The following is a 14,021-nucleotide window of genomic DNA, read 5'->3' as shown; positions in this document are numbered from 1 at the left end:
GTAAAATCAAGAAGAATTTCAGCCCTTTGCTGAGATAAAATTTGTGTAATACACCTCCAGCATCACTTGCCTTTCAGCTTGTTGTTTTGGGGTTTTTTTTAGTCAGTTTAAGCTTATTCAGGTTGCCGTTTGGATTGGTTTATTTTTTTTAATTCCTCTATTTTCAGTCCTTCCACTGACCATATATTTGCTTATTTTGCTTTTCTACAGTGTTGGGTTTTCCCACCTGCTTAAACCACAACCCTACCCAGCCATGCAGACTGTGTGTATTGGAGCTCTCTGTGCAAAAAAATAATGGTATGGAATAATGGTGTGAATATGAAATAATGGTATTAACATGAAATAATGGTGTGAAACCCTCAGGAAGTGGCACATGAAGTGCCCACAAGGGCAGTGATCCCATCAGAGAACTTGTCTTCCCCCCAGACTCCCCTTCCAGTGTGTGCAGCTCCCACTGCCATCCCTGTGCTCACCACTGATGTTCCATTTTCCTCCTGTGACAGTCCTTCTGCTCTCCCCTGTCTCTGGCTCAGGTGGGCTCTGCATTGCCCAGTCCCTGAAGATCCCCCAGGACCGCAAGGACAAGACCATCGACTTCGACAAGATCATCCGGCAGCTGCTGGAGACGCCCAACGCCAGGGCCATCGTCATCTTCGCCAACGATGAGGACATCAGGTAAGGGCAGCTGAGGGAATCCATGGGGCTGGGCAGCTCTGCAGCAAAAGAACGGGAGGAGTGAAGTGGGAATGTCTGTCGGTAAGAGTGATGGGGGGGGCAGTTTGGGATGGGGGGGAAGCACCAGGCACGAGGGTGCTCTGCCCTGGCTCAGGGAGTGCCCAGACCATACTGGGGGCACAGGAATGGTGACCAGGACCTGGGAGCTTTTCCTGGCATAGGGTTACCCGTGCATTGGATGGCAGAGCTGACCTTACCCCTCAAAGAGGCACTAAGAGCACGCCCCTCTCTCCAAGCTCATTCTGTCATGTATAATTAATTATTTCAGACTCTATTATACGGCAAATGAAGGTTAATAGTGATAAAGTGACTTGGATGCTCAAGGTTAAATCACATAGAACTGGCTCATAAAATAATACAAAGAATATTTTATATTTCATTTCTCACTTGCCCGTGCTCCACATTCTCACTGCAGAATTTTAAATCAGCTTAAAATCGTGATGGAATCATCAGTTGCTGAGGGGCTCAGTCCTACAGTGAGACAAAAAGAATTCAGGATGAAGTTTCAGTAGAGTCAGTGGCAAAACTCTAAGTTTTGGTGGAATCAATGTGTCAGTCATGGAATACAGGAGGAATTTAAAGAGAAGTCCTGTTGGTGCTGCTAAGGATAGTTTGGGTTGGGAGGGACCTTTAATGATCATCTTGTTCCAACCCCCTGACACCTTCCACTAGACCTGGGTGCAGGAATGTGCTGTTTCTGCTCATGACAGAGTAGATTAGGTTGGAAAAGCCCTCTGAGATGACTGAGTCCCCCCGTCCTGCCCCTGGCACAGGCCCTTTCCTGCAGCAGTTCCGTGTTTAAACCCCACGACCGTGTGAACACGCCCTTCTCTCCCACAGGCAGATCCTGGCGGCCGCCAAGAGGGCGGATCAAGTGGGACATTTCCTGTGGGTGGGCTCGGACACCTGGGGCTCCAAGGTGGGCCCGCTGCTGCAGCAGGAGGACGTCGCCGAGGGGGCCATCACCATCCTGCCCAAGAGAGCCACCATCGAGGGTAAGAGCTCCCCTCCCTCCCCTCCTGCTCCCCACATGCTGCCAGGGCACAACTGGTCACCTGAGATTTTTCCCGTAAGTGTTTTGGGATAAAGGTGCCCGGACACGGGGTGATACAGACCGGGAAGCACATGGAGTAAGTGCTGAATTTTCCCCAAATCTCCCTGTTCCCCACATGGACACCCGGCGTCATTCCCACAGGAGCTGCTGCCAGCAGTGGGTTATTGGAGCACGATCCCAGAGCCCACCCTGAGCTGTGGGGATGTTACAGGGCTTCCATCACCCAAAGGAAAGAAAACCCAAATGATCTGAATGTGTTGTGTGGATACAGGGGGGCAGAAAGTCTGTTGCAACCTTTGTCTCAGCTCTGAAGCAGCAGAGAAGTTCTCCACTGAAGGAGTAAAACTTCCTTTTCAGATCAGTGGTTTCCACTGAAACTTAGCTTAACTTTTACTTCCTGCAGATCAAGCACTACATTTATACATGCTGATTGTGTGCTTGAAAAATATACACACCTATACATATGCACATGTATATAAAACTTATGGGAAACTTTGACATAATCCCTTTGTTTCCCAACATTCCTTTGTGTTCTGAAGAGTTTGTTGTCTGATCTCTCCTCAATTTGTTAATCCTTTTGTGTGCAGGGATGCTTAACTATCCACGTGGCTTCCTCTGGGCACCAAACTGGTTGATTAGAGTCTGTGTTCTCTATAATGTGGAAAGAAAAGTTGTTTACAAGGTTCTTTCCTTTGAGTAAAGAAAACAAACTCTTCAGCTGGCACATGGTGTGTGGGGCAGGGTCTCCAAAGAGTCCTTGAACACATTGCCTACATTAAAATAGGTTCTGGTGTCTTCACTCCCTGGAAAACCAAATATTTGCATTTTCCTGTGCCTGCACTCCCTCCTCATCAGTTATTCTTCTCAGGTGTATCATGTGCTTCCTTCTTCTACATTTTTCAGCCCCCGAGGTGTTCTCAAATGTTGTTTCTCCGTAAATACCTAAAGTTGATAGACAATGAAGTGGTTTGTTTCTGAAAACTAGGGTATTTTAATAAGCTTTTCATACTGGCTGTATTCATCCCTATGGGTTCCTGACACAGAAAAGAAAACTCTGCCAACAGTAAACAGAACCCAAAACTTTCCAGGTTTGCTTGTTTTAAAATATTTTACTTCTGTCTTACACACTGAACCCATGAGGGTTTTTTTTGGACCCAGTAAGTGAGGAGAGTGGAGTGGAAGGGTCCAGGTATAGAAAGTCAGTTAAATAACAATTGTAAATATCAGTGTATCTGGTGTATCTGCAAAAAATATGTTTATTGAGCCCACAAATATCTTCTTATTCAGTGACTGTGTTGAAGGATTGCCTGAAGGTTGGCTGGTTGCATTCTGCACTTGTAGCCACGCAGGTTGGATGATTAATTGTGATGCTTAAATCACATTTTGCCTATCACTGTCTCTAACTGTGCTCATCCTTTAGGAGCAGATCCATGTTTCCAGGTCCCTGTGTTGCAGGGACTCCCTGGCAGAGCAGGGCAGTGGGGCAGGGCAGGGGCTGTCCCGGGTGGGCAGGAGGCAGAGCCAGATATCCCTGTCCAGAGCAGAGGCTCCCTGGCTGCTCTCTGACTGCTCAGAGAGCTTCAGGCTAGTTCTTACCTCCCTCGGTCCTGTTCATACAGCCCCAAATGCCACCTGGATCTGCCTCCTGCTCCTGCTGTTACAGGGAGGGTAAAGGGATGCACATCCCCTTTCTCCTGGAGCAGTTTTCCAGGACTCCACATTCCCAGCCCAATTCCATTTCGGTTTCATTCACCAAGAGAAACATCCACAGCTCTGTTACCTACAGAAATGAGGAATCCTTGGGCATTAGTGTTCCCATGCTCAGGGAGGCTCTTATCCCTCTGGATTGCTGCCTTCCTTGAATTTAGGCTGCTGGATGTTGTTTTGTTTTCCTTTCTGTTGTTCCAATTTCATTTGGCCAAGAGTCCAGGAGAAGGAAATTGGGCATTTTTATTCTTTTATCATCCAGCAATGAACATCTGCTTCCTAAAACTCAGTAATGCATTTCTTTTGGTGACGGCATAAAATAAAAAGGCTGCCTTGATTTTCCCTATAAATTGATGGGAACAAAGTAAATGAGCAGAATGGAGCCCAGTGCCTGGAGCAGATCCCAGCCCAGCAGGCTCCACCTGAGCAGCAGCCCTGGGGCTCACAGGCTCCAGGTCAAGGCAACAGTTAAGCATCAGCTTAATTCCCATTGGATTTGGTGAGAATTCTGTGTTAGTCATGAATGAGGGGGTTGCCCTGATTTTACTCCTCAAGAGCATGTTTTCTTTTTTTTCCCTTTCCTTTTATCACTGTCTTAGGTAGTATTTGAAATATGCTGGGAAAAGATTCCTAGGAAGCCTCCCTGGAAGCAGAGGCCCTGCAGCTCCTGCACCTCGACCTGTGTGTGTGACTGTGCCCCTGCTCCCAGTTCAGGGAATGAGCCAGGAAACCCCAGAGGAGCTGGTGTGGGAAGTGACCTGTGGAGACCATCCAGTCCAACCCCCCTGCCCAGGCAGGGTCACCTGGAGCAGGTGACACAGGGACATGTCCAGATGGGTTTGGGATGTCTCCAGAGCAGGAGATTGCACACCTGCCTTGGGCAGCTGTTCCAGGCTCTGGCATCCTGAGATAGAGAGGTTCCTGAGGTGGAACTCCCTGTGTGATAGTTCATGGCCATTGCTCCTCACCCTGTCCCTGGGCACCCCTGTACAGAGAGTGGGACCACCCTGACACCCCCTGGAGATGTTTGTGTGGATGGATGGGATCCCCTCTCAGCCTTCTCTTCTCCAGACCAACCAGGCCCAGCTCCTGCAGTCTCTGCTCATCAGAGAGATGCTCCAGACCTCAGATCATCCTTGTGGCCTCCACTGGACCCTCTCCAGTAGCTCTTGGTCTTTCTTGAACTGTGGACACCATAGTTTTCTGCATGTCTTCCAGCTGGCACTCCTGTTTTCCTAACAGTGGGAATATCCCAGCAGCCTCTGGCTCCAGAGGGAGCCCAAAGCCCTCAGTTTCTTGTAGGATCAGACCCCAGATCTGCAGTTATTTGTCTTGATACTTGATGTCACTCTGGGGACAGAATTTTCTTTGCCATGATCCCACGGGGGGGATTTAGGAAATCATTACATGAACTGAATTCATTCATCTTAAGTCAGTCTTAATATAGCCTGATTGTGTGTGATGTAATTATGCTGGAAGGATAAAGTTGCATTTTATTTGCATAATTGCAGTAGACAGGGAGCCAGAGGAGCTGCACATTAAAGAGCTGGAAAGTTGGGAACGTGCTCCATAGCCTGTTTAACCAGGTACCAGGGAAGCTGAAAGGTTTTAGATGTTTTCAGGGGGAAAAAAGCAGAGTGTGTTTATTGTTAGAACAATTATGGAAGCAGGATACTGTACTCTGGTTCTTGCTGCTTTGAACTCTTGCAAAAGAGGGTCGTGGTGGTGTGTCCTCACGTGGAGAGAAGAGCACTGAAACATCAGCCCCGTCCTGAGACTTAGAAATCGTTTTCCTCTTAAACTCAACTGGGAGGAAAGCAACTACTGTCTACTCACTTCTTCCTTTCTGTTGTTCCTACACCTCTTTTCTGTGCAAAATTTATCAAATTGGGCTGTTACCCTGTGGTTCATGTTGTTACTGTTCATCTACTGACTGAACACTTCCAGAAATCTGGTTTTTCTCCAATCATTTTATTTTGAAATAGTCTTGCTTGTCTTTCTTACGTGGCTGTGCTCTGTCTTCATGGACACACCAGCTCCCAGGGAAATGAAACCAAGGAGAGGAGCAGCTGTAAGAAAAATACAGAGGTTAATATACATATATGTGTGTGTGTTTGTGTGTGTGTGATGTTTATTTAGAAAGTTGGAAAAATGCTTTGCTGATGCGGAAAAAAATATTATTTACAGGCTGAGCTCAGAACTGATGCAATTAAACAGTGAGATTCAAGTAGGTTTAAGATGGATGACTCCATTCCAACAGGCTGGGGATGTGGCCCAGGCTGCAGTTTGTGGAGCTCTGGGCTTGAAAGTTAAGGGATGGCTCCAATCCAGCCCAGGGACATGCCCAGCTATTCAAAAAAACAGGAATGCTGCAAACCAACCTAACGTGAATTTTTCAGTTGTTTGTCTTCCAAAGGAATCCTGGTTTTATGTTTTGGTTTTATTTCTAACAAGAACCAGTTTGCTTCTTTTTTGTTTGGGTGGGATGAACTGGGAAAAAAGCCATGGAAGGGTAGTGATTTAAGGACAATGATATCTCACTGTTTAGTGGCTCTGAAATGTTTTCCCCTCTCATCCCAGCGCAGCAAAGGAAAGGAGCTCGGGGCTTGTTGTGCTCTGTTAGAGACAGTTTGGATTTAATCCAGTGTTAATGAACAGGGGCACACTGCTCTGCATCTCCCCAGGGCTGCCTTCACCAGGATGCTGCTCTGGGAGTGATGTGCTTCCTGCAACACCTCCCACCCCCTCCCTCAGTGGAACACAGGGCTGGCTCATATCGCTCAGGAATATTGGGAAAATAGTCCATTTTGGATTTCTTTGGTTTGTTTACAGCCTGGTTCGGCATCTCTTCCAGTTCTCTGTTGTTCTCCAGCTTTTTCTGTGTCCCCAGGGCACGAGCATGTGGTTTGGAGAGAGTCAGTGGGCTGGAAAGATGTGGCTCCAGGGCTTTGATGCATTCCAGGCTGTGGGGCTGCAGCCTCGCTGAGCAGAGCCCAGGAACACCAGGAGCCTGGGGGGACACCAGTCCTGAGGGAAAGGGCTCGGACCATCGCTCCCAAATTTACCCATTCCTGCCATAACCTGTCCTGAATGTTCCTCTCATCTCCTCAGCACCCCCCACCTCTCCCATTGTCCTCCCTGCCCTGCTGAGGGGCTCCAGCACTGGGGGTTTGTCCTTCCTCAGTCCTCCAGGCTGGTTGGGAGCAGTGGGACCAGCTCAGGGGTCTCCCCTGTCCCCAGGCCAGGCTCCAGCCCCAGAGAGGGGACACCCCCAGCCTCTGCTAAGAGAGGTTTTTTTGTCAAAAAGGTGCTTTCAGGTGGCACTTCCCATTCCTTACAGGGACCTGTTGGCTGGTGAAGGAAGGACTCACCTTTCTGTTCTCTCCATCAATCACTGTGTGTTTAAAGTCAGTCTCCCCACAAACTTGTTGGGCCTGTATCTTCCCCAGTGCTGATGAAGCCCTTAATTGAATTTAAATTAATCCTGCAGCTGCCTGGGAGTCCCAGGTACACTCACAGCCTTGCAAGGTTTCTTGTGTATCGATTCCAGCCTGTGGAAAAGTCACCCTGGGAGTTCAGATTGGCTTTGACTCCTCCTGGCTCCGTGCTGGATCTCACTGTCTCCTACCTGTGCATGGACAGACTTGTTCAGCAGGAGCACAGGGGATGGACAGTGGGATGAGCAGGCAATGCCCAGGGAGTGTGTGGTCCCTGGGATGCTCAGAGGGCCAGGCACCTTCAGGCACTGCAAGGCCACAGTCAGGTCACCCAGAGCCTTCTCCTCTCCAGGCTGAGCATTCCCAGCTCTCCCAGCCTTTCCTCCCAGCAGAGCTGCTCCATCCCTCTGACCATCCTGGTGCCCCCCTGGACTCTCTCCAGCAGCTCCATGTCCCTCCTGTGCTGTTCCCCAGGCCTGGAGCAGCTCTGCAGGGGGGTCTCAGGAGACTCACCCTCCCAGCTCAGGATACTCTGTGGTTCTATGAGTTTAACAGTTACCCCCCTGGCTGCTGTGTGGTGCTCAGATATTGGAGTTCCTTTGGGGTTTGTTGGACAGTTGGAAGGTGTGATGTTTTCAGAGTACTAAAGAGAATTATCTGCAACTGCTCAGTGCAAGACACAGCCCATAACCCCCCCAGCATTAGCACGAGTTCTGTCCCAAATGGGGTTTGAACCAAATGGTGCTGCTGCTTCAGAGCAAAGAAATGAGGTAGGAAGCTCTAAATTAGACCATAAAGAACTGCTGTAAAATAAGGATTTAGGAGCTTTCTCTGGGGCCCCTGGAAATGAAATCAAGCTCCAGCAGGTCTGGCTTTGCCAGGATCCAGGTCCTCTGTGGGAACCAGCTGTTCTCCACCACGTGGCCTGTGTGCCTCTGGTTCTGTATTTCGGGTATTGCTCCCAGGGCTTCTCTTGGCATTTTCTCTTTGATGTTCATGTTTAACTGTTATTTGAGGACACTGGAGATAGTGTGGGTGGTTGTTTTGAGAGAGGGAGACGTGTACACACAGACACAGACTGGGATGGTTGATACTGCAAGAAGAGAGAATTCCCAGAGTAATATACAGCCACTGAGCCCCCTTCAGATGCATCATCCCTTTTGGAATGCCCTGAATTGCATCTTCTCAAGAACAGTTTCCCTCTCGATGGTCTGACACTGGAGCTGTCTGGGGGATGTGTCTGGGCAGAGTATTTCCAGCCAGAGAGGCAGGATTTTGTTTTTAGAGAGCTGCTCCCTGCGTGTGCCAGCTCCTGGTGGGGATGTGGGTGGTGGGACCCTCCAGACCTTCCCCTGCAGGTCTGCCCTGGCAGGAGGGGTGGGTGGGTGCCTGTGGAGGGGCACCACAGGCACTGTTCCCCCCCCAACAGTTGGCCATGTGCTGCTTCCCAGCATTTTTCCAGGGTGGCAGAGCCAAGGGCAGCCCAGGCTTGCATGGGGTGGTGGCACCACGTGGATAACAGGCAGCAAGCCCATGAAGGCAGCAGGTGATTGTTTCCCCCACACCCCCCCCTGTTTGGGAATTCCTGGTGTTCTCTGGTGCTGTTGGACTTTGCTTCTGTGCAGAATCTCCGTTGTGATAATAGTTTGTTCTCTGCTTGTTAGTAAAGCTGGCAGGATTTCCAGGATCTGGGGAGGGATGAATCTCCCAGGACCCCACCAGACCCCAATGAATGAACCAGTTCTGGATCACTGTGGCAGAGTTATAGAAAAGAATTGGAATTTAGATTGGAATTCTGTTTAGGCATGGAAACAGGAGCCAGGAGGAGATGTTGCCACCTTCTGCCACAGCCCCAGTGCAGCCCTGGCAGTGACACCGTGCCCAGCACAGCTCTGCAGTCGGGTTTGCCTCCAAAACTCAGCCCAGGGATGTGGGGAGCTGGGAGGAGGTGGCAGCACTGGGCTGGAGGGATGTCACTGCTGGGACAAGGGGCAGAAGAAGGGAATTAGGGAAGGTGGTGGGGAGATATTCCCACTGTCCATCATGTCCTACACCTGCCAGCACAGCAGAGCCTCATCTGGGGCTGCTCTGGTGGGGATGGAGTGAGAGGGAAGTGCTCCCCTCTCCTCTTTCTGTGGATTTCCATCTCTGGTGTTTCTGACACTACAGTTTCAGAGGTTTATCCATTTTTCTAATTCCCAGGACTATGTTGGCAGAGGATTTGTTTTTGCCAGGTACATTTCATGTATTTTTCATGTAAAAAAAGAAAATGCAGGAGGTGCTTTTGGAAATAAGCCGCTCGTGGTTGAGGTCAAAATAGCCATGAGTAGTCCCAAATATCTAATTTTAGAAATGCTGTTCTGCAGGAGGGCTGAGAACCACAGATTGTTCCTAATGGAACAGCTCATTTTTCATCACTGATGTGCTGCCTGGGCAGAGCAGAAGGAGTTTAGTGTGTTCTGCAGCATTTCCAGAGCAGTGCCTGGTGGATGCCCACAGGTCTTGCAAACCAGGCAATGAAAGATGACACTTGAGCAGAAGGACTGATGGTTTCACTTGATGTTTGCTCATGTTTGAGAGAAACTTGGGCCCAAGAGGGAGCTCTAAGTAGATCCAGAGTAGATCTTTCCAAAGGTGGGCTGTGGGATGAGGCCTAAGGGATCATTATTAGAGTGAAACCCAATCATGGCATGTTTGCAAGGAGCACATTGATCTGCCTGCACTGTGCACCAAAAATGCCTCCACTGTGCAAGTGTGCAGTGTTTCTGGTGTCTGTGCTGTCCTACATGAGCAGCTGTTGATCACCATCCTGCTTCTCACCAGGGGCATCTGGAGCATCCCAGGAAAGGTCTCTGTAGCCTCCAAGTTCTGCTCTGCTGGGACTCCACACACCCAGACACACAGGGACTGAGTGTTCTGACACCTCTGGCTGAGACAGGCTCAGTCAAAAAGAGAAATGTGCTAATTTTAGGCAGTGAACAGAGGTTGTAAAGGCTTTTCTTGCTTGTTTCCTTGTGGTTTTGTCTTCTAGTCTGCATTGTTGATGCTTGACTGATTATAGGCTTTTGAAAGTAATAGTTCAGGAAATAATGCACATAATAACAATACACATAATTTCCTTAAAGATGATACAATGAATGCTGAAGTGCCCACTTCACTCCTGCTGGGTCTGCAGATCTGCTGCAGGAGTGTGTTTTTGCTCTGTTGGCTGACTGCATGACAACAAAGGATGGAAAATGTGTCAGGAAAATCTCCATGGAATGGCATGTGCTGGTTCCTCAGAACGGGGCAGCAGAGCCAATAGATCCATGGTGTTGATCTCCTGGTAAGGAGGGATTAACACAGACCTTCTGTCTCCTACTGTAGGATGGTGAGGAACTGTGTGTTTGCCAGGGGAGATCCCACCCTGTGCAGCTGAAGGGAACAGGCCTTGGAAGTGGAGCTCAGGCTGTGTTTCAGGTCCATGACATTGTCCATCTGACATTAATTCCCTGTTCCCATGATCACAGCCCAGCTGGCCCTGAGGCTCTGCCCTGAGCCCAGGGCTGGGAGGGGATGGGAAGGGAGAGCTCTGGAGGAGTTGTCCCAGTGTCTCTGACCACTCTCCACTCAAGTCAGGGCAAAGAGCAGGAGAAAGCTCTGGGAAGAGCAGGCACAGCCTTGGGGCAGCCTGGGCTGCTGGTTTGGGCTGTAACACAGTGGAGACCTTGGGCTCAAGGGAACCAAAACCCATGGGGTGGCTGCTCCTGGGGGCTGAGGGACTTGAGGGGGTTGATTCCTGCCCCCGTGGGGTGTGATGGGAATGTTGTGTGTGGAAATGGCTTTGGAGCCTTCCCAGCTGCCACCAGCCATCACTCAAGTCAGGAACTAAGCAGTGAAATAACCTCTCTGTGCACAGATGGGGTTGGGGTTTGTTGGTTGGTTGTGGTTTTTCATTTTCCCCGGAATTCTGTTGGGTTTGTTGGACAAAAAGCAGGAGAAATGAAGCCATATCAGCTGAGGCTGCCCTGCTGTGCCATAGCCCAGTTGGGCAGAGGCCCAACTGTCCTACAGTAATTTTCAGTAACATAACACTACTCCAGATATTTATCTTTCCCATACTCTGGTAAAGTTTGCATTAAGCCCTTCACTTACACAGGGCCAAGTACAAATAATTCCATACAATAGTACAGCAACTTTAATTCGTGGAATTAAATTGGTGCGCTTGGTTAAAAAAATAAAATCTAAATCACACCTGAGCTTTTTCTTTGACCTCCCTAGAATTGAAATTATATTTTTAGCTGTGGCAGTTATTTGAAATGCTGATGTGTCAGTCCCCAAAGAGGGAATACTTGTCTCAAGTATTGCCACTTGAAATTTTGGGAAGCCACACAGATGTTCATCTCCTCATTATGGAAATAATGTATTTGGTTAATGTGTTGGTATGAAGAGAGGGGAATACAAATTATCCTGCAACTTGAGAGCCATTTAAAAGTTTCCTTATATTGAGACAGCCTCAGTCATCTCTCCCAGGGCATCTCTGCAGGGCCCTGACCCTGCGGGGTTGGGGACTGTGCCAGGGCCAGCTCCGGGGGCAGCCCTGTCCCAGCACCCCAGGACATGCTCTTGGGTGTTTATCTTCCTGGCCATCCGGGTCCTGCTCCTTGGGGACGGGGTCTGAGTGTCTCTGAGCACTGTGATTGCAGCTGGGTGGCTTCCAGGGTGACAGGAGCAGAGGATCCAAGCCAGGACCTGCCTGGTGGTCCTGAGGGCTGGGCAGGATCCCAGAGAGAATGCTGGGCTGGGCTGGGGTAGCCCTACAGAAGAGAAATAGTGGTGATGAGAGGACGAGGAATGGATGCTTAGAGAATCCTCTGCTCCTGAAATATTTCAGTCAAGTTGGAAATGTGTTTTGCTTTCCCCAAAGACACAGGGAATTCCAATGAGGAGCCGATGTGGGCGTTCCTGTGCGGGACCCCGTGGCCTCGAGCACAGCCTGAGGGATGGGACTGTGTCCCCCAGCCTCAGAAATCACTCCTGTTATCTTCCCTTTTCTTGCACAAGTCTGAGCAGCTGTTCTGGCTGGTACCTGGGGCTCTGATGTGATTAATGAGCACAGTTGGAGGGGAGCTGGGACTCCTGTGAGCAGCCTCAGCTGAGGAGTGCTGAGAGGAGGGAGGGAACAGCAATTACAGCCCCTGTCCCACCCCTCAGCACACTCTGGAGTTGTTAGAGCTGCCTTAGAGACCAGAAATCAGTTATAGCAAGGAAGTAATGTTTTTTAGAGCTTCTAAGGGAAAAAGAAAGCAAAGGATATGATGAAGGGTTTGGGGACTATTTTGAGTGACCTGGGGGTGTTCAGCCTGGGGAAGAGAAGACTCCAGAGAGACCTTACAGTCCCTTGAGAGGGACTTTGCACAAGGGCCTGGAGTGACAGGACAAGGGGAAATGGTGTAAACTGGCAGAGATTAGGTTTAAATTAGTAATTAGGAAGAAATTTTCCCCTGTGAGGGTGTGGAAGTCCTGGCACAGGTTGCCCAGAGAAGCTGTGGCTGCCCCATCCCTGGGAGTGTCCAAGGCCAGGTTGGACGGGGCTTGGAGCAACCTGGGCTAGTGGGAGGTGTCCCTGCCCATGGCAGAGGGTGGAGTGGGATGAGCTATGAACCATTCTATGATTTTCTTGGGAATGCTGTCTCTAGGGAATGTGAAAAGAAGATTGGCAGTGTATGCAGCAGTTTAGACTGAGCCATGGCTGCTGTGCACAGCCAGAGGTGCCAGGGATGTGCCTGCTGTGCCAGCCCCAGCCTGGGCTCCCCCTGAGCCCAGCTCTGCCCTGCAGGGAGAGGATGTCCGTGCAGGACAGAGCCACCACCTGACACAGCCTTGGAACAGGGTTGTTCCTGTCCCCAGCCAGGGTTCCCATGTCAGGAGGGTTCCCATGTCATCAGGGAACTCTGGGTGTGCCCTGGGGCTCTGTGTGTGCCCGTGTGGGGCTGTGGGTGCACACACACTTCAGGCTGCACAGCCCTATCTCTGCTCTGTGGTGATTGCTGTTGACATGGAAACACTGCAGTGAGGCACAGGCAGATGTACAAGGGGAGAGCAGGAGCTCTGTGCACTGCAGGGATTGCACACAGACCCTGCAGGTGAGTCCTGCAGGCTGGGCTGGGGCACAGCAGGAGCAGGACAGGCTTTGATTTCCTTCTGTGTCGTGTTTGCTGGGCAGGTGTGACAGTGGGACAGTGGCTGAGCACCTCTGGTCCCCAGGGCGAGTGCCAGTGCAGCACAGGGTGATGGTGGCACACTCAGAGCCAGAGGGTGACAATGCCCTGTTGTGTGGCACCGCTGTGGGTGCCCAGGCCCTGTCCTGGGGCTGCCCAAGGGGCTGGAGCCTCTGGGCTGTGCTGGGGTGGGTGCTGAGACCTCTGGGGGGCTGGGGGGTCACCCAGCACTGCCCATCCCATCCATCCCTGGGATGGCACAGCCACAGCCTCTCCTCCACGGGCAGCTCTGACCTCCATTCCCTTTATTCTGCACATTCACCGTGTGCCAGTTGACTTTTATTCTAATTCTTTATTATAATTTTAACCTGTTGAGCATCTCCAGGAGTGACTCCAGTTGCTGCATTACAGCATAGAGGGCTCTCTGCATTTTTCCCCTCAGTTTGAATTATGCAGGTTGCTGCCTGCAGTTTAAGTGCCTTTCAGGACACGCACCGGGCGTTTTGTCGGCTGCCGAAGGCAGGAAAACCACTCTCATGTTCTGCATTTAGACCTTGTGTACCTCAGATTTTACTGCTCTGCATTATTAAAATGGAACAGGCCATCTGTGGAGCAGCTTCTGGTAAAAAGAGTGGGAAGTAGGAACTTAAAAACCTAATGGGAAGAAGCCATCAATGTGGGCAGAGGGATCTGGTTAAAGAGCCAATTGCGATGGGAAACTGAAATAACAGCTCAGATATGAAAGGGGGAATGGCTTCAGAGGGCAGGCTTGGATGGGATATTGGGAACAAATCCTTCCCTAGGAGGGTGGGGAGGCCCTGGCACAGGTTGCCCAGAGAAGCTGTGGCTGCCCCTGGATCCCTGGAAGTGTCCAAGGCCAGGTTGGAC

At 50.2% G+C, this 14,021-nt stretch overlaps 1 protein-coding gene across 5 annotated transcripts in view; it reads left to right on the top strand.

The window, feature by feature from the left end:
• The window catches only part of GRM7 (glutamate metabotropic receptor 7), a 226,820-nt gene that overhangs the window by 132,518 nt on the left and 80,281 nt on the right, over positions 1 to 14,021 (top strand). For 4 of the 5 annotated variants that reach the window (XM_017827089.1, XM_017827084.1, XM_017827085.1 and 1 more), the window contains exons 3-4: positions 534 to 675; positions 1,576 to 1,730. In XM_017827089.1, coding sequence (XP_017682578.1) covers positions 534 to 675; positions 1,576 to 1,730 — 297 coding nt within the window. Of the gene's footprint in view, positions 1 to 210; positions 298 to 533; positions 676 to 1,575; positions 1,731 to 14,021 lie in introns of all 5 variants that reach the window. The other variant, XM_017827088.1, reaches the window with a different exon arrangement.

This window comes from Lepidothrix coronata, unplaced genomic scaffold (assembly GCF_001604755.1).
Source record: "Lepidothrix coronata isolate B3197 unplaced genomic scaffold, Lepidothrix_coronata-1.0 Scaffold134, whole genome shotgun sequence".
Classification (NCBI taxonomy): Eukaryota; Metazoa; Chordata; class Aves; order Passeriformes; family Pipridae; genus Lepidothrix; species Lepidothrix coronata.
The sequence above is the reverse complement of the archived record's forward strand: the minus strand, read 5'-3'. Positions and strand labels throughout refer to the sequence as shown.